Raw genomic sequence first — 20,512 nt, 5'->3', positions numbered from 1 at the left:
AGTAATTACTGTATTTACGAATTTAGCACCAAAATATCATGATATATTGAAAACATTGACTACAAAAATGTGTTGGATAATCCAGAACGTTGGCTAAGCGAGTCTTGGATAAGTGAGACTCTACTGTACCACCTGTATTGCATTTTATACCAGTTTTCTTTAATATCGATGGCCACTGTGTATTTTAATTTTTTTCTTCCAGATGCCTTTTTTAATATATATTTGTTATTAATTGATCAATCCAAATGTACAAGCTCACATTTTCCTCATTCTACAATATCTCAAACACATCACGTTGCATACAATCCGACAACAACAACAACAAAAAAATCAAGAACATCCCCAAGCATATTTCCCATCAGTCTTTTAACTTTTCCATTACAACTTCACTATACATCTCTCCACTACACACCCTTCATCTACCTATACATGCTTTATTTTCAATATTATTATTAATTTATAATACAAAATGTATAAGTATACATTCTTTCCTCATTTTACAGTATCCCAGACATATCACATTGTATGCAATCCAACAATAAAGAAAAATCAGAATCAAAACATCTTTGTGCATATTTCTTATCAGTTTTAGACTTTTCCATTACAACTTTACTACATATCTCTCTACTACACCTTTTTATCTACTTATACATGTTTTATTTATTATTATTATTATTATTATTATTATTATTATTATTATTATTATTATTATCGTTATAATTGTTATACCTTCTCCCCCAGATTTCTTCCCAATAGTCCAGGTTGAAATTATGACCTATATCTTTGGCCCATTTTATCATAGTTTCCTTAATTTGTTCCTCTTCTGTCGCCCAATTAAGTACTTATTGCCCTGGGTTGTTGTGTGTTTTCCAGGCTGTATGGCCATGTTCCAGAAGGATTCTCTCCTGACGTTTTGCCTACATCTATGGCAGCCATCCTCTGGGCGAAACGTCAGGAGAGAATGCTTCTGGAACATGACCACAACCCAGAATCACAACCCTGTGATTCTGGCTATTAAAGCCTTTGACAACACATTTCTGCCCGTTTCACCATCTCTCTAGTCTGCCTTCATCCCCGAAGTCTAACATATCTCTCTCCTTTCTTTCCCTCCCTCTTTTCCAGGAGAGAAAGGAAGAGGGCAGAGCTGCACGGCTGTTTGGAGAACAGGCAAGAGAGGCAGTACAAAGAGCCGGGCTTTGCCTTGGGAGAAAGGCTCAGAGAGGAAAGCCCTGGCACCTTGCACCTGTGCTGCTGCTTCACCTAAACCTTGACAGGTAAGAATTTGGGGAAACGGGAATGATACCTTGCCATGTCGCCTTGGTAGGTTCAGCTTATTTCTCTTAGGCTAGGAATGAAATGGAAAAAAGATGCCCACTTGGACCTTTTGGGCAGGCTGTCACTTTGCTCCTCTGCTTGCTTCGTTCTCAGTCCTTTTGGAGTGTGTTCACTTAGTGCTGATGGTCATATAAAGACAAATCTAGTTTTTATAGTCAACGGAATCAAGATATAGGATTTAATTATAAATCAGTATTGTTCATTTTAAAAAAAACAGGGAGTGCTGGGTTGTGTTTTAACGATTTTAACCCTTTTATGTGATTTAAACTAAGAATTCTGTGTTTAATTCTGTTTTAATGTTTCTGTGTTATATAAACTTTACTTTGTATTGTTTGAGTATTGTGAGGTGCAAGGAGAGGAGGGTAATGAATGAAAACAATTAGTAGAAGAAAAACATTTTACTGATTAGCCCTTAGGCCATATCAAAGTACAGTAGAGTCTCACTTATCCAACATAAACGGGCCGGCAGAACGTTGGATAAGCGAATATGTTGGATAATAAGGAGAGATTAAGAAAAAGCCTATTATTAAACATCAAAATAGGTTATGATTTTACAAATTAAGCACCACAACATCATGTTATATAACAAATTTAACAGAAAAAGTAGTTCATTACACATTAATGCTATGTAGTAATTACTGTATTTACGCATTTAGCACCAAAATATCACGATATATTGAAAACATTGACTACAAAAATGTGTTGGATAATCCAGAACATTGGATAAGTGAGTGTTGGATAAGTGAGACTCTACTGTACCAAGCCAAACAACCAGGCTTGAAAAGACCTACTATCAATCAATCAATTTATTAATGCTCCAACCAATGGTCATATGCATTTACAGAAACATCAAAAAAACATCTATACAAAACACTATAAAATCCAACAGTTAAAAGTAGGATGCAAACTGTTAGATTTTGTATAGATGTTTTGTTTGATGTTGTTTCTGTAAATGCATATGACCATTGGTCGGAGCATTAATAAATTGATTCATTTAAAAGACCTGATTACATTCTATACAAAAATTAGATAAAACACTTGTAACAATACAATAAATAAATATGATAAAACTGAATGTATCTATCATATTTCATTGTCACTCCTACAATTTACCCCAATCAGCCCCACATATGTGGATCTCAAACGTATTGTTTTGGTCAAATACAGAGCTGTTTTATATGTTATTTTTGTATCTTGACCGCACATAAAATACGTTGTTCTGATGTGCGATTTAAGAGGGGAAATTGGGATATTTGTTGTTGTTGTTGTTGTTGTTGTGTTGTCAAAGGTTTTCATGGCCGAAATCACTGGGTTGTTGTGAGTTTTCCAGCTGTATGGCCATGTTCCAGAAGCATTCTCTCCTGATGTTTCACCCACATCTATGACAGGCATCCTCAGAGGTTGTGAGATCTGTTGGAAACTAGGCAAGTGGGTTATATGTATCTGTGGAATAATGTCCAGGGTGGGAGAAAAAACTCTTGTCTGTTGGAGGCAAGTGTGAATATTGCAACTGGCCAGCTTGATTACATTTAATATTCTTGGAGCTTCAAAGTTTGGCTGTTTCCTGCCTGGGGGAACCCTTTGTTGGGAGGTGTTAGCTGGCCCTGCTTGTTTCCTGTCTGGAATTCTCCTGTTTTCTGAATATTGTTCTTTATTTACTGTCTTGATTTTAGAGTTTTTAAATACTGGTAGCTGGATTTTGTTCATATTCATTAAATACAATGCATTTGTAATAATGTATAAATCAATAAATAGTTTCTTTACTTGAGGGTTGTGGAGATGTGATATTCACCAGATGCATCTTGCCTCATCTAGAAAGATAAATCCCACCACAGCAACGAAATGCTGCCTTTACTGCAGCTCTGTTGCAAGCTTCCTTTTGACAGCCAACTAAATAAAATAATAATTAATTGTAAATTAAGAAACAATGTGTTTGCTTGAGAGGGTGGGGAGGCTAAGAACACTATGTAACAGAATTTTTAAAAAATTCTATTTCTGATTCGAAATTGTTATGTATTTCTCTTTAATTGTGTTGTACTTTGAACATAGTTGTTTTACTCCAGTAACCTTGTTTTTGTGGCTGCCATTTTTAAACTTTTGTGCCGACCACAAAAACAAAGTTTTGGCAGTTTAATAAACTTTTCCCATGTTTTTATGACACAACCAATTAGGAAATGACCTTTATAGCCTAGGAGCAAAAAATGTGTTACATAGTGTAATAACTAGATGCACCTTATAACTTGTATGCTATTGCCTAGCAGAATGGGTTGGACTAGGTGGCCTTTGGGATCCCTTCCAACTCTAGGATTCTTTGATTCTATGGAATCTTTTCCTTTTACAAAGCTTATTTTGCTCATTTTCCTCTTCTAGAGGTATAGACATTAATCTCCCCAGTCCCTGTTATTTTTTTGTTCTGGTTTCCCTGGAAACTCCCATCAAGCCTCTCTTTGCCTGCTCTTGGGACCCCGCTTGTGTGTCATGCTCTGTCATTAGCCAGCCTTCGGAAGTGAAAATCATACCCCAACGGAGAGATCTGGCTCCCATTGGGACAAAAACGACAAGGAAAGGCTGGCTGAAAACAACTGGCAACAAGAGCCCAAAGCTGCTCTCCCTCTCTCTCCCTCTCCAGTTCATAGACCATGAAATAAAGAAGGCCAGCTTGCCCTGACTTTGCTTTGGGAGCTTTTATGCTCAAGGCAGATGTGGCCCTTTGAGATTAGGAATCAAACAATAAGATTGGCATAATTTCAGTTCCCCACATCCTCCAAATATCCATGCTTCCCCCTAAAAAAATCCAGGAAAAAAGTGTTTTTTTCTAGACCACCTAGTTCCCAGAAAGGTTCAACATGGGTTTCATCTAGGTAAAAGTAAAGGTTTCCCCTGACTCTGGGGGTTGGTGCTCATCTCCATTTCTAAGCCGAAGAGCTGGCGTTGCCCGTAGACACCTCCAAGGTCATGTGGCCATTGGCATGACTGCATGGAGCGCCCTTACCTTCCCGCTGGAGTGGTACCTATTGATCTACTCACATTTGCATGTTTTTGAATTACTAGGTTGGCAGAAGCTGGAGCTAACAGCTGGCGCTCATTCTGCTTCCTGGATTCGAACCTGAGACCTTTTGGTCTGCAAGTTCAGCAACTCAGTGCTTAACACACTGTGCCACCGGGTTGCATCTACACTGTAGAAATTGATGCAGTTTGGCACCACTTGAACTGCTATGGCTCCCGCCCTGGACATTGCACAGATATATAAACCTCACTTGCCTAGTTTCCAACAGACTTAACAACCTCTGAAGATGCTTACCATAGATGTGGGTGAAACGTCAGGAGTGAATGCTTCTGGAACATGGCCATACAGTCCAGAAAACTCACAGCAACCCAGTGATTATGGCCATGAAAGCCTTCGACAACATATTGTCAGTGTCTTGTTCCAAAATGCTAGATATCTTGGAACTGGGGGAAAGTTTCATTTGGGAGGGACAGCTTTTTTCCTAGGAGTGTCCTGTTTGTCTTTCAAGAACAGCTGTGGTAAGTAAATAAAAATTGCTTTACTTCAGCAAAACATAAAGTACAGCACTCTCAGTGGTATAATGCTAAAGAAAGCCAGGAAGTCTTATTTCAGACAAAGAAACAGCAACAAATCCAGAGCAGGCACACAGAGAGCGAAGGCTTTAGATTCAGTTTGTTACCAGCAAGAGCTGGCTGCACCTGCTTCGGCTTTTATAGCCCTGGGTCCTCTCACAGCTGCTAGGGCAGTTCCTAATTACTCAGCTGCATTTCTATGGAGCCTCCGGTGGCCTAGGGGACAAAAGCCTCGTGACTTGAAGGTTGGGTTGCTGACCTGAAAGCTGCCAGGTTCGAATCCCACCCGGGGAGAGCGTGGATGAGCTCCCTCTATCAGCTCCAGCTCCATGCGGGAACATAAGAGAAGCCTCTCACAAGGATGGTAAAACATCAAAACATCCGGGCGTCCCCTGGGCAACGTCCTTGCAGACGGCCAATTCTCTCACTCCAGAAGCAACTCCGGTTGCTCCTGACACGAAAAAAGAAGAAAAAAAGCTGCATTTCTGGCAGCTAATCTAGCTGAACGATGTCTCTGCTCTGGAATGAGGGTACTAGCAAAGTCTCCTCCTCAGACTCCAACTCACCCTCAGATTCTTGAACACTTTCCTGCTCCCCTTCCTCTTCTGAAGAAGAGGAATCCCTGATAAGGAGAAGGCCCTCATTTCAGTTCCTACAGACGCAGCCCGGCTCCAAGGAGAATCCAGCAGAAGTTATGGAGAGTTATGCTTTGGGCTGTAATAATAATAATAAGTTTAATAAGTTTATTTATATCCCGCCCCCATCTCCCCCGAAGGGGACTCGGGGCGGCTTACAGCAAAATCAGATACAAAACAATGATGAAATAAAATATGAAACATCAAAGAACAATAATAAAAACCAATAATAATATATACACAGCAGCCGAAAAAACACAACGCGGTATTAAAACATCGAATTAAAAACAATGAGGTTGCAATAGCAGATAGATTTTGTAGATTTTGTTCATTTTTTTTCAAGCATCCATAGTGCGAAATTTGCTGCAACCCGGTAGAAGTGTGGCTGGTGCTGGACCAGAAAAGGCCTTGGGGATTCCCACCAGAGGAAAGGAGGCACCAAGTGACGTCTTTGTGAGCTCCAGAGAGAAAGGAAACACACCTGCCTCCGGAGTCTCATTTAGGAGGAAGAGGCTGGCATTCATTCTGGAAGAAAGCTCTTCCTCACTGGATCAAGCCAGAGCAGTCCCAGATTTATCCTCCGGTGCTTTCTAATCCGTTGAGCTGATCATGACTAAGGCTGGAAATCTCGTTGGAGGCAAACGCAGGTTCAAATCCCCACGCGCATAAGAAAGGGGACTTTGACCCGGTCACTTGCCATCTCAGTCTCTCTAAGCCCACAAGGACAATAGGCTGGGAGAGAATCAGGTATTTATGCTTCCCTGTGGGGAGAAAACAGCGTGTCAATGAGAATAAATCGTTGTGGGGCTCGGGAATGGACAAACCGGGGAGAATCGTGATCCAAAACAACTGGATTCACACCACCGTTTGCAAGTTGCAGCTTCGGGTGAGACAGGATGCATAAGCTCTTCCTAATGGGATACTTCAGCGCAATGTATGCACAACGAAGGATATGATTGTTAGTTTTGTTTGCTGTAGCGTCTGGTCCCAGGCTTTCCATGGGGAAAGGTGTGCTTAGCATGTTTTGTGTAGTCTGTGGGTTTCTTTCCTTTATTATTTTATTTATTTATTTATTTACAGCATTTATATTCCGCCCTTCTTTCTCACCCCGAAGGGGACTCAGGGCGGATCACATTACACATATAGGCAAACATTCAATGCCTTTTAACATACAATAAAGACAAGACAAACACAGGCTCCGAGCGGGCCTCGAACTCATGACCTCCTGGTCAGAGTGATTCATTGCAGCTGGCTTGCTCTCCAGCCTGCGCCACAGCCCAGGCCTTTTCAGTGGACATGTTTTTAATATTCTTGATATTATAATTATAGATGAATGTTTGTAGTTTTAGCTGTTTTAACTTCTATAAGCCACCTTGGATCCCACTTTTGGCACTATATGTGTATATGTACACACACGTATATACAGTAGAGTCTCACTTATCCAAGCTAAACGGGCCGGCAGAACCTTGGATAATAAGGAGAGATTAAGAAAAAGCCTATTAAACATCAAATTAGGTTATGATTTTACAAATTAAGCACCAAAACATCATGTTATACAACAAATTTGAAAGGAAAAGTAGTTCAATGCGCAGTAATATTATGTTGTAATGACTGTATTTACGAATTTAGCACCAAAATATCATGATATATTGAAAATATTGACTACAAAAATGCCTTGGATAATCCAGAACCTTGGATAAGCGAGTCTTGGATAAGTGAGACTCTACTGTACATACATATGCACAGATTCATTTCTCCTTTGGGCTTTCCACTCCCCTTTCCCTTTTTTAGCCCTTCTAGTAACAGTGAACAAACCATCTCAATGAATGTCAAGGTAGTCCTAATCTTTTTAGACATGAAAATGTGCCCAGTCCCGTTGACCACTGTTTAGGGATGTCTGTTATTGTTCAGACTTCAGAGCCTTTTGAGATGTAACAGGATCCAAATAATGTTTCAGCCCTTTTGCCAAGCCCATTCTAAATCGCTATTGGTGCCTGGAATATTGCTTCATATTTTTCCTTTCTCATTCTATGTGTTCCGCCTGTTAAGTAAAGGCATACAAACATCTTGTGTTGATTCTACCCTTGAGCTGCACATGTCTTTGTGAGCCACCTACAGTTATACTGTCATTTTCCCCATAATCTACAATGATTTTCTTGTTTTTTCAGGCCACTTCCTTAAAGCAAAAGTGCTTTTGCTGAAGCAGCTTGGGAGACCTGCCTTGTTCTAGGCAGCGGAATCCAAAAAAGGGAACAAATACACAAAGTGTTTTGCGTGAACCAAAGTTGCCTTGGGGGAAAAAATCCCTTTAAAAGCCCAGAGCCAAAGCACAACGCTGTCAGCACATGGTTCCTCAGCCATTTCCCTTCCCAGAAGAGATTCAGAGATGACCGGGGCCTGCTTGTTGCTCTTGCTGTTAAGATTGTGCCAGGTCCATCCAGAAAAGGAACTGAAGAGCCCCAAAGGTTTAGAAGGCCCACAGGAGAGAAACCATTCTTGGGCGATAAGCAAAGACCGGAGGCAGCGGCTGCCCCAGAGCATCATCATCGGGGTGCGGAAAGGGGGCACGAGAGCCCTGCTGGAGATGCTAAGCTTGCACCCCCAGGTGGTGGCTGCCCATTCGGAGGTCCACTTCTTCAACGTGGAAGAGAATTACCACAAAGGATTGGACTGGTACAGAGCACAGATGCCAGTTTCAAGCCCTGCTCAAATCACTGTGGAAAAGACACCGGCTTATTTCTCTTCTCTGAAGGCTCCGGAAAGGATCCGTGCCGTGGACAGCTCCATGAAGCTCCTCCTGATCGTGAGGGATCCCGTGGAAAGGTTAGTGTCAGATTACACTCAGATCCTCCACAACCGCAAGGCTCGCCACAAGCCTTACCAGACCCTGGAGCAGATCCTGTGGAAAGGTCGGGAGCTCAACACCCAGCACAAGGCCCTGCAGCGCAGCCTCTATGCCCAGAACCTGGCCCAGTGGCTGGAGTTCTTTCCCCGGGCCCAGATCCACATTGTCGACGGGGGCAGTCTCATCCGGGAGCCGCTCTCCGAAATGCGCCAAGTGGAGCGCTTCTTGGGACTGCAGCCCTTCTTAGGGCCAGGCAACTTCTACTTCAACCAAACCAAGGGCTTCTACTGCTTGCAAGCAAGGGGGCTTCAGCACTGCCTGGACCAGTCTAAAGGGCGGCCTCATCCCACAGTCGACGAGTTACTCCTGGAGCAACTTTGCACCTACTTCAGCGAGCACAACGAGGACTTCTTTGCCATGGTGGGACGGACATTCAACTGGTGCTGAGGCTCAGCAGAGCATTCAAATAGTAACTGAGAAGGAACTGCCCATGAGTTCAGGAAAAGGACTGGCTCTAATCCCAGATGGGCCAAAAAGTCACAAAGGGAGTTCAGTACTTAATAATAATGTACTTTGTCACGCTCAGATCCAACAGCCAGTTAGGCTATGTCCTGTAGAGATGTCTACCCTGAAGGTGCTATATTGACGCTAAAGACTCAGCCAGCAACTGCTCAGCAATTGTACGCTGGGCCCAAAGCAAAAGTTTAAAAGCCATCTGCCTTCAGTTTATAACTTTCTACACCTGAACACTGAGTGATTCTACTTGTCTTCAGCAGAGGGCAGTGTGTCTCCAAGTGATAACAGGGCTATGGGTACTCCATAAAGAGCTAGCTTTGCTGAACTGATGACTGCCACATAGAATCCACCTATTTGGGTCTCTTTCTGGGTAACCTCCCCGAATAGGAACAAATGAAGCTGCCTTATAGAGCCAGACTACTAGTTTATCCAGTTCTTACTGGCAGAGCCTTCCAGGGTCACAGCCAGAAGACTTCCCGACTTCCCTTCTAACCAAAGATAGTAGTGCTTCTTTAATTAGAGCTTGTGACTTATTGCTCTACTGATTTATTATATAAGCTCAGGATATAACGCTCTCTCGTAACACACAAAACCAAGCAGAGACACTAAGACTTTGGCTGCAACCCATAGTATTTTTTTGGAACACAGAAAATATGGAAAAGTGCATTGGAATCTCATGGGCAATCCTTACGAATGGTAGTTGCTTCTGTTGAAACCCATTCATTTCCACCACACCTCCTTAAGCTTGCTCCCCCTCCTTTTCTGTAGAAAACAGAAACACAACCTCATTAGTTGTGTTATAAAGACTGAGCCAGGTGAAAGCCACATAAAAGATACACAAAGATTTTGAACTCATATTTAAATATAATGAGCACATATTTTTCTCAGTCCACCATAGGAAGATAGGTTAAGCCTTTTGACCCAATAAAATCACCATTGCTCAATCTTATAAACAAACACAGTAGTTCTTTGGGACAAAGTGATCATGGCAGAATGAATCACCGTGCTTGCTAGGAAGTCCCAAAATCCATTCTCACTTTTCAGGTCTTAACAAAAATGGAGATCAATCCTTCACTTCTTTTTCACTCCAGCCATATATGGCCACATGAATTTTTTGCTCTATGACATCTTATCTTTTAGAAGAACATCCCTTCTAATGGCAATGCGTTCAGATATTTTATAATCCATAAGGGAGAACCTTGTAGCAATTCGCCACTCAGGGCTGCTGCTGACAGACTGTACTCTAACAAAGCCAAGCCAAACATTTTGGTAACAGAAGTACCATCTGTCTCCCAGATACGTATCAATCCAAGCCATTCAGTTATATAGGAGTCACATTCCCAGTACTATTAGTCAATAATCACCTTCACTGTAGCATGTTGTCAATACATTTTACACTCTTACAGTAGGCATATTCCACTCTTAATCATTGTGTGATTCAACCTTGTAGTGTGAAGAGATCTGAAAATAAAGCAGGAGTAGACTAGGCTCTGAGCACTCATTTATCTGGTTTATCACATTCATGGCAACATAAATGTGGATCAGAACGTTTCACCTCAAATTCCAGTCTCTGTTCGCAAAGCTAGTGCATCTCACTCTTTGAGGCTATTTATTTGTTGACTTGATTTTAAAAGGATCTTTCTTAAAGGAGGAATTCATTCTACAGAAATCTAAGCCAGCTATGGAAACTAGTGGGAACTGGAAAAAAACAACTACAGCCTAATTCAAACAGGCCTTTTGCTTCCTATAATGTTCTAGCTTAAGGGTTACAACTATTGCACTAGGGTGGGAGACAAACGGAGTTTGTACATCAGTCTCACACTGAAAGCGTAACTCAGAGAGTCTTTGGCTTGAGAACAGATACAGGCATACCAGGAACCTGGAAGATGGTCAAGCAAACACAGCCCTGCTGATGCCCTTCTTTCATCATTTTGTCTGAAATTGTACTGTATGAAGCAGACCTGGGGCAACAGCAGAGCAAATTTAATGTAAAGGCAACAACCATGGACAAACCACCACTTGTGAGCAGCAAAACATGCTTTTGGGCATTTTCTTGTTAGTACTTTTGCCATTTCCATTTTGTAAATAAGTCTTTAGAAATAGTGCTCCACCAAGCTAAATCAGTATTTTAAAAGCTTCATGATTAAACATCTTAGGGAGACAGTGATCTCATACAGCTACCACAATGTCCAACAACAGGCAAGAGAAAACAAAGGTAACCATGAACGTGGCCACATCCAAGTCTAAAATCTATGAAGTTTATTTTAAAAATATTAATAGTATTTTAGGGCATTAAACTTTTTGCTGACCCTTTAACACTAGAATGATACACAAAAACAAGTTTTGTAAAAAATGGTTTTATCATTTCCATTTTTGTATAAAACACATGGGAGAAACCTAGCCAATCAACACACAAATTGCTGTCACATAACAAGGTACTTTTTGTCAAACTTTGAATCTAAATAACATACAAATGTTTTAAGTCTACAGTCAATTGCCTATACTCTTCCATTTAACTATTTTTTTAAAAAATTCCACATATCCCCATATTTCTTCTGTCCCAGTTACAGTACAATGACAGGGAGGAAGAGGACTGTTTACAATTCCTTTCTATGCAGTTTTCTGCTGTCCCTTCTTTCCAATCAGAGACTTGTGGATGTGAGGAATTACGCCTGAAAAAAGAATAACAGATCAGAATAAGGGCAAGATTTAATATTTCAACATACATCAGTATTTACTTGGATGCAGCCTTATGCAGTGTTTTATAAGCGTATTCGCTTTTTTTTTTACTTTTTCCTTAGGTTTATATGTAGTGATACATTCTGGAATTAAAACAGATTTAACTGACTTTTAATAATAATAATAATAATAATAATAATAATAATAATAATAATAATAATAATAATAATAATAAAGCATCTACATATTTTGGTATCCACAGGGGTCCGGGAACAAAATACCAGCAGATACCAAGAGCCCACTGTATATCATTGTGAAACTAACAGATGCTTAATAAATTAGCATATTTCAAAAGAAAAAACACCATGTTCAGTGAGCACTGCCAACAAAGATAAAAGCTCAGAATTCATTTTTATCAAAGATAATTCCGGGTGAATGAAATAAATACCTATATTAATACGCATGTTCATATTATAATAAACTGAAAGGTAGAATTTTTCAGTTTATGCTACAGCTCTGAACATAGCTGCTTAGTAAGCCACTTGTGTAATGTTCTATTAAACCAAAAAAGTATTTCCCATATAAGAAAAAAGTGACAGAATGTTACAGATAAGAGGCTTACCAGTTACATCTCCTGGTAGTTTTTTCCTTTTAGTAATCAACTGACTGTATCTCATTCTTTGCAACTTTTAAACCAATCTAGTCATCCCAGAAGTTCAAAACCTACTTACCTCCACCAGCAATGGTAGCTTTAATAAGGGAATCCAATTCCTCATCACCACGAATAGCAAGTTGCAAATGACGAGGAGTGATACGTTTTACCTTGAGATCCTTGGAAGCATTACCTGCCAATTCCAAAACCTGTTGGAAAAATTACAGTTCTTATTAAATAATTCCAATATTCATGGTTTAAACATTTCCTCCCTAATTTTTGCAAATTTCCACATGGATGAACATGACCATTTATTTACGTCGGGGTAAAATTCCAAGATTTTTAAATGATATAGACATATGGGTAACACCGTTGCTATAACTTACATAAGGGGTGAACTTTCCCCATAATACTTTCAACTGAAAATATTAATGTATTCATTTGCTTGTTGTTTGGTGCCTTTCAATAATTTCCGACCTATGGTGACCCTATAAAGGGGCTTTCCTGGTAAGATTTATTCAGAGGGTTTGCCTTTGCCTTCCTGACTGAAATAGTTTGACTTGTTCAGGTTTCAACAATTATAATCCACTACTAGAACCTGCCATTACAGTATTGTATGTGTCATACAGCTTTAAATGGATAATGTGTTCAAAACAGTAAAAAGCAGCCTTCAGATTCATTGGTGACCATGAATAATAATAATAATAATTATTATTATTATTATTTTATTTTTATATCCCGCCCCATCTCCCCGAAGGGACTCGGAGCGGCTTACATGGGGCCAAGCCCAGTCCACAACAATAAAACAAAGCAATAAAACAGATAATAACAATAAAAACAAGTCATAAAATCACATTCAAGGACAAAAGGTAAAATCTTGGAGAAAAACTAGAAAAAACCTGGGCCAAAGTGCTAGTTTGTCAAAATCATCAGGAGGGGAGAATACCTACTCTTTCCCTCTAAAATGCATGAAAGTTGAAGCAATTTCATGTTTTTATCTCTCTTCTCACCTCCCCAGTAATATATAGTACAGAATCTCATGTTCAAGCCCTGAGACTACAGTCAAATCATTTGGTCTGACAATAATGCTTCATGAAACCTACCTCAGCAGTGAGGTATTCGAGAATTGCAGCACTGTACACGGCAGCTGTAGCACCAACCCGTCCGTGGCTCGTAGTGCGAGTTTTCAAGTGTCTATGAATACGACCCACTGGGAACTGTAAGTAAAAGGACTTGTTCAACATGCACCATCTAAACCAATTGTGAGACACTGCTCTGCAAGGGCAGACAGTTGGGTTCAGTTCGCTTTATACAGAGACTAATTACATTTTATACTGACATCTCTATTAGTCCTATTATCATGATCTAAGTTAGTTTTAACAAAACTGGTCAACAAAGTGGCACATCCTACAGTTTTGAACTGCAGGATCTCAAACTAAAGTGAAACAAGGTGACAATGTGCATTCCATAGATTTTATAGCCTACAGCTCATTGGCATCAGAGCTACAGCTCATACATGCAGTCCCCAAGTTACAAACAAAATAGGTTCTGTAGTTAAATATGATTTGTAATTTGGCCAAAAAAGGTATGCATTATAGTTCCTGTATGATTTTTTTTTAAACTAAAGATTCCAAACAATGGAAAGAAAAACTATAGAAAGAAATAACCCTTCTCCTAAGGAGCCTCTTCTATTTATCCTGCCTCAACTTCCTTGGGGCGTATTTATGCTTGAAATGCAATTTGACACCTTTTTAACTGCCCCGATTCATTGCTATTTGATCCTGGGAGCTGTAGTTTTACGATGTCTTTAGCCTTCTCTGTCAAAGAATACTGCTGCCTCACCAAGCTACAAATCCCAGCATTGCATAACATTGAGCCAGGAAAACTGAAAGTGGTGTCAGACATTAAAGAAAGAAGAGGAGAAGTGAAGAGATACAAGGAGGACGAAGGAGATATTGATAGGAAGAAAAAGAAAAGAGGGTGGAGAGATCGATAGGAAGAGGAAAGAGGCTTTTGAGAGATCCATAGGAAGAAAAGGAGAAAGGGGTTTGGTAGGGAAAAAAAAGGAAAGGGGGTGGAGGGATACAGGCACACTTTGACTCAGTACTAAGATCTCATGGCAGGGAGGGAGAGGAAAATCTTGTTCATAACCATGAGTGTTGTAAGTTGGATGCTCGTAACTCAGGGACTGCCTGTACTGGAAAAACAGTATTGGTCACCATAAAATCTCTCATAAACAGAAACATTTTTCAAGCATTCTATAAACTAATGACAACATAGCAGGTTTCATAAAGTATGTAGGAAAAGTATATTCCTATCAGTTCTAATTACAGAAACACTTGAATAGAAACTTTTGGTCCACTTCTGGGTATGATGGGGTACAAAATGCAAACAAGCAATCATATGTGAAATACTAAATTAAACTTACCTGAAGTCCAGCTCTTTGTGAGCGAGACACTGCCTTTGCCTTGGCCTTCCCACTGTCTTTGCCAGCCTTGCCTCCAGCCTAAAGAACAAATAAGAGACGAGTTGGATACATTGCTTAACATATTAGGTGACTGTAGAAAAACAATTCCCAATTCGCCATTTGGTAACCATTAAACAAAGTAATAGTTCCAGGAGTAGAATTCAGCAGTAAGCCCTTCTGGTTCTACTGACCAGACACAGAGTCTTCATAGAAATGTTCAAAATCTAGGTATCACTCTCCCTATTAAAACAAGAGCATGCAAACAAGAACACTTTAGGGTATTCAAAGATTACCTATTTATATCTGCTTACAAGCAAAGTCAAAAGACAATTCTATGTGTGCTTAATAAGATACTTCCTTTTAGCACCACATAATTAGGGGGCAATACAGGTTGAGTTACCTTTTTCCAGAAATTCAAAATTCTCCAAAATGCCAATGGGTGGCTGAGATAATGACAACTTTTGTACACAAACTTTATTCCACGCACAAACAAAAAACAAAAATATTGTGCGTAAAATTACTTTCAAGCTATGTGTATAAGATATATATATGAAATCTAAAAGATTTTTATTGGTTTAACTGGTTTAGCTAGAATTTACATGCTTAATATTTGAACAAAATTGAGTTACGCATTAAACTACTGTATACATAGTAGTTTAATGGTTAAAACCCAATTCAAAAATATCTCATGAAAACTACTTATAAACAAAGAAAACTCAAAATGATCAAATATTTAAACATACACGTGCCTTATATCTAGAATGGCCTTGAAAAGCAATAAACTCACAGGTATGGACCACCTGTTTTTTATATGTAATTATTGAATGCATTACACTGTACAAAAAACTTCCATACAAATTACAATGTAAAACACCCTCTTAGCCTTAGAGGAAGATAAAGGCAACCTCCCTCTGAACAAATCACGCCAAGAAAACCCTGTTATAGGGTTGCCTTTGGCTTGTCAGAAGTTGCAAATGAATTGAAAGCACACAAAAACATAATCAGTGTTATGGCAGAACTATATCACTCAAATAGACTGATGGATAAGTCAACACTCAGAGCAACCACAGACAATCCAGTTTTCTAAACTATTTATATTATGGGTCTTCAGCACTGGGAGCTATCCATCATCTTTTGATACAGAAGATGCAAAAGTATTACAAATACCTTTGGTGGCACTAGAGATATTTTCTTAGAGAGTAATTACTTGAAATGCAAACTGTTCTGTGCTTTCAAAATACAGTACATACTACAATGATTGCTCTGAAGTAAAGTGTACATACAATAATGTAAAAATACTCAACAGTTACTACTTGAGAACTGCTGGTATTTATATTATAGTTACTAATAATACTCACATTGTATTACAAACATAGAATTTAATCAACCAATATAACATACATTATTAACTGGTAATCTGAGTAAATATTGTCAAGACTTACAGACTGCAAACATATTTAAAGTTTACAGATATAAACTATTACACCAAAGACACTGGGCAAGTCATGCTCGGAGTGCATCTAGGGGTCCTCAAACTTTTTAAGCAGAGAGCCGGTCCACAATCCTTCAGACTGTTGAGGGGCCGAATTATCAATTAAAAAAACACAAACTCCTATGCACATTGCACATGTCTTATTTGTAGTGCAAAAAATAATAATAACAACAATGAAAGAACAATGCAATATTTTAAAATAAAAACAATTTTAACCAACATAAACCTATCAGGAATTCAATGGGAAGTGTGGGCCTGCTTCTGGCCAATGAGATAGTTAAGTTAATTAGGATTGTTGTTGTTGTGTGCCTTTAAGTCATTTCAGACTTTGAGTGAGCCTAAGTCTAAAACTGAGAGCAGGGGCCCGGTAAATGACTTTGGAGGGCCACATCTGGCCTATGGGCCTTAGTTTAGGGACTCCTGATCTACACTGTGGGTTTAATGCAGTTCGATACCACGCTAACTGCCATGGCTCTATGCTATGGAATCTTGGAAGTTATAGGGTGCATCAGCATAATAATAGAATTTATGCAGTTTGACACTACTGCCATGGTTCAATGCTATGACATCATGGAAGTAGCAGTTTTACAAGATCTTCAGCCTTCTTCCAAATTACAACTTCCAGGATTCCATAACATTGAACCGTGGCAGTTCAAGTGCTGCTAAACTGCATTAATTCCACAGTGCAGATGCAGCCTCCCTCAGTCTCAGAGGAAGTCAGTGTCAAACCTCTCTTGGGCAAATTTTGCCAATAAAGCCCTGTGACGGGGTTGCCTTAAGTTGGAACAACAAAGCCCTTAAGTCACACAATAGCAACAACAACAAAGCATGTACAGTTTTTTAGCACCATTGCCGGGCACCCTACTGCATAAAGTAAATGAGGAAAGGGTGTGTGTGTGGGGGGGGATTCCTGGAAACGGCTTTGATGCTTCAGGACTGTCACAGGATAAAGCCACTTCGGTGGAACCCATCAAGGCTAGAGCTGAAACCCGCAAAGGGGGGAGGGGGGAAGAAGGAATAAATCCGCCTCGGCTTGACATTTACACAATCTTCTTGTTGCTAAGAAATCGGCCCCACACAGAGAGAAGGGGCCTTGGGTGCATCTCACACTGCTGAATTAATGCAGTTTGATGCCACCTTAATGGCCAGAACTTACTGGCAAGGAAGCATAGGAGCTGGAGTCTGGTGAGGCACCAGCCCTCTTTGACAGAGAATGCTAAAGAGCTTGTATAGCTTTGACATCCAAGACCAAGAAATCAGAAACGCTGTAATATGGCTGATCCTAACTTTAATATTTCATAATACATCTTCACATTTGAGAATCTTATCTATAACTGCCTTTCCAAGTCTATGGCGGTGCCTACACTGTAATTTGATATATGGGTTGTAGTTTGGGGCAGTATTAGCACTTTTTGGCAGAGAAAATGGAAGAACTCGCAAAACTACAACAGGGTTGTATAGCATTGAGCCAGAGCCATTCAAGGGATGTCGAACAGCTCTCTCATACAATTAGGAAGTTCTTCCTAATGTTCAGGTGGAATCTCCTTTCCTGTCATTTGAACCCACTGCTCCGAGTCCTAGTTTCTAGGGCAGCAGAAAACAAGCTTGCTCCCGCTTCCTTATGACATCTGATCCACTTTACAATATGGAACTCTTACAAATTCACAGTTTAAAAGCCTCAAAAAAGGAGCACCAACTACGCTCAGAAGCAGAGCCTATCAAGCCAAATACCAAACAGGGAAAAGCCCACCTGTTTCATAGAATCCCAGAGTTGGTAGAGACCCAAAGACCATCCAGTCTAACCTTCTTCTGACAGGAAAAAAACAATCAAAGCACCTATGACAGATGGCCATCCAGCCTCTGTTTGTAAAACCTCCAGAGAAAGAGACTCCATCAGACTCCCAAGCAGTCCACATCCCACTGCTGGACAGCTCTCACTGTCAGGGAGTTCTTCCTAATGTTTAGGTGGAATTTCTTTACCTGCTATTTGAACCCATGGTTCCATTGTGTCTTAGTCTCTAGAGAAGCAGAAAATAAGCTTGTGATGATGATGATGGTAATAATAATAATAACTTTATTTTTATATCCTGCCACCATCGCCCCAAAGGGACTCAGGGCGGCTTACATGCGGGACCAAGCCCAAAACAAACAACAGAGTTTAACAACAGTTAAAAACATAATAACATATCACAATCTACCTGAACAATTAAAAACAGCAAGATATAAAAACATTAAAATGTATCAAAAGCAAACCTCGTGACCAATAATATGGTGGGCATAACCATAATTAGAGAGGGCTGGGCATGGAGTTGTGCAAAAAGCAGACTACAGGGCCAGGGCTGGGGGTAAAGTGTTGAGTACAATCTATCTGTCAGTTAGGGCTGGACGTTCATGAACAGGGGCCTAACCATCATCAAACGCACACTGGAACATCCAGATTTTCGGGTCTCTGTGAAAGGCGGATAGAGTTTCCCTGGGGAAGGAGTTCCAGAGCCGAGGGGGCCACCACTGAGAGACCCCCTCTCTCGCCCCCACCAACTGTGCTTGTGACGGCAGCAGAAGCAGAGGAAGGCTTCCCCAGATCTAGGAGAAAATGCTACCTGCTGCATGTGTCAATTTGTAAACATGGCTCTCATGTCCCCCCTAAACATCCCCTAATCCACCCTAATAGGTTTCTAGTCCTTTAAACCATTTTGGTCACTCTTCTCTGGACAGTTTCCAACTTGTCAATATCCTTTTAGAATTTTTGTGCCCAGAACTGGACACAAGTATTATTCCAGGTAAAGAGGTCTGACCAAAGCAAAGGAGTTGGTCTATGACTTCTCTCAATCTGGACACTATACTATGTAAAATACACTATACTCCTAATAAAATTATTATTAGCGTTATTAATATTATTATTATAGAATTGGAAGAGACCCCAAAGGCCATCCAGTCCAATCTTCTTCTGCCAGGCAGGAAGACACACTCAAAGCACCCCCGACAGATGGCCATGCTGTCCAACCTCTGCTTGTAACAGCCCCAATGCATGTCTACATATTATATTGATACACAATCTCTGTATATCAGGACTCTTCTGGACGCAGTTTGGATCGCCCTGCTATCTAAGCTTCCCGCTCCCGTTCATGACACGCGTCAGGCGCGTTCACACGTTACTATAATTAAAAAAGTGCAATGCGCGGCTCCAGAAATTAGGTGGGAACTCCGAGAAAAGCTTCGCGGGATTATTATCCCCTCCCCCTCCTTCCATAGATATATATATTTAAGTTTCCCTTCCGCTCACCATGGTTCCGCCGCTGCTCCGTGAAGTCCGAGCGAGAGACGCCTCCGAAAAGTCAAGAGACAATAACCCGCCTGAGCGCGAGGAGGGAGCCTGCAAGGCGAGCCAATCCGCGAGGGCCGTGCTAGTTTGAACCTCCCGCCTTGACCAATCCGACGGCGGCTTCTTGCTCTCCGAAGGAAGCCCCGCCCAGCGGCCCGTTTAACGGCTGTTTTTTTACCCACCCCAGCTCAGCCTCCCCCTCCCTCCTCTTCTTTTTGCACACGGCACGTTTCAGAGCGAGGAACGCGAACAAGGCGGGACGAGCGGGGGTGGAGTGGCATGGCTTTGCGCCTATCCACGGACCGAAGGCTCCGCAAAGGAGGCGGTTTCTGCTGAGTAGCAGCGCTCTGGTCCAATGAAAAACGAAAGCTGTTTCCCGCCCATATTGGCCTCCCCCTCCTCCTCGACTTGTTTGTTTGCGCCAAGAGAGTCTGAGGGGGGTGGAAGGGAACCAAAAGGGTTAAGCTCTTTCTTATATTTGCATAAACGCACATCATGAAGGGGTGAGAACACGAAATTTAATGTTTCATTGTATACATTGTATACAGTGTTGAATATATTGGTGTTCCTGAGGTGAAGTTCGTTGATTTGAACCACCAGAGAGCAAAAAAGAGGTCACTCTGAAGACTGTTTTGGATGCTCTATAACAGGCATGGGCAAACTTAGGCCCTCCGGGTGTTTTGGACTTCAACTCCCACCATTCTGAACAGCCTCAGGCCCTTTCCTTTTCCCTCTCAGCCGCTTAAGCGGCTGAGAGGGAAAAGGAAAGGGCCTGAGGCTGTTCGGAATGGTGGGAGTTGGAGTCCAAAACACCTGGAGGGCCCAAAGTTTGCCCAAGCCTGCTCTTGGGGGCTGAGCCCAAAAACTAAATTGAACTTCACCTCAGCTATGACAGAAAAAAAAATGTCTTTTTCGTCCTCATGGCTGTATTAAAAGTTTAATTTCATGGCTACTCAGTGCCACCTTTTTTGAGCACTATAACCAGTTACA

General features: G+C 40.8%; 2 protein-coding genes across 2 annotated transcripts; one reads left to right on the top strand and one right to left on the bottom strand.

Annotated features, from left to right (window-relative positions):
* The first annotated feature begins 1,101 nt into the window (after positions 1-1,101).
* LOC100563170 (heparan sulfate glucosamine 3-O-sulfotransferase 1) lies at positions 1,102-11,537 on the top strand. Its single transcript, XM_008120621.3, has 2 exons — positions 1,102-1,274; positions 7,718-11,537. The coding sequence occupies exon 2, from the start codon at positions 7,936-7,938 to the stop codon at positions 8,839-8,841; it is 906 nt and encodes a 301-aa protein (XP_008118828.2). The 5' UTR covers positions 1,102-1,274; positions 7,718-7,935; the 3' UTR covers positions 8,842-11,537.
* On the bottom strand, positions 11,252-19,640 carry LOC100562775 (histone H2A.V). The gene is made up of 5 exons (XM_003227417.4): positions 19,484-19,640; positions 14,670-14,747; positions 13,345-13,458; positions 12,321-12,450; positions 11,252-11,582 (listed from the first exon to the last, which is right to left on the bottom strand). Exons 1-5 carry the CDS (start codon positions 19,484-19,486, stop codon positions 11,521-11,523), a joined length of 387 nt encoding a protein of 128 aa, XP_003227465.1. The 5' UTR covers positions 19,487-19,640; the 3' UTR covers positions 11,252-11,520.
* Between the last annotated feature and the right edge of the window lie 872 nt (positions 19,641-20,512).

The sequence above is a fragment of the Anolis carolinensis genome, unplaced genomic scaffold, assembly GCF_035594765.1.
Source record: "Anolis carolinensis isolate JA03-04 unplaced genomic scaffold, rAnoCar3.1.pri scaffold_8, whole genome shotgun sequence".
Lineage (NCBI taxonomy): Eukaryota > Metazoa > Chordata > Lepidosauria > Squamata > Dactyloidae > Anolis > Anolis carolinensis.
Note: the sequence above shows the minus strand (reverse complement) of the source record. Positions and strands in the feature narration are given on the sequence as shown.

What these genes read in the sequence shown, in the direction of transcription:
- LOC100563170 (XM_008120621.3), top strand. Translation starts at nt 7,936, where the DNA reads ATGACCGGGGCCTGCTTGTTGCTCTTGCTGTTAAGATTGTGCCAGGTC.
- LOC100562775 (XM_003227417.4), bottom strand. An exon ending in CACAAAGAGCTGGACTTCAG is followed by an intron (nt 13,459 to 14,669) that starts GTAAGTTTAATT and finishes TTTTACTTACAG; the next exon opens with TTCCCAGTGGGTCGTATTCA. An exon ending in TCGAATACCTCACTGCTGAG is followed by an intron (nt 12,451 to 13,344) that starts GTAGGTTTCATG and finishes TTTTTCCAACAG; the next exon opens with GTTTTGGAATTGGCAGGTAA.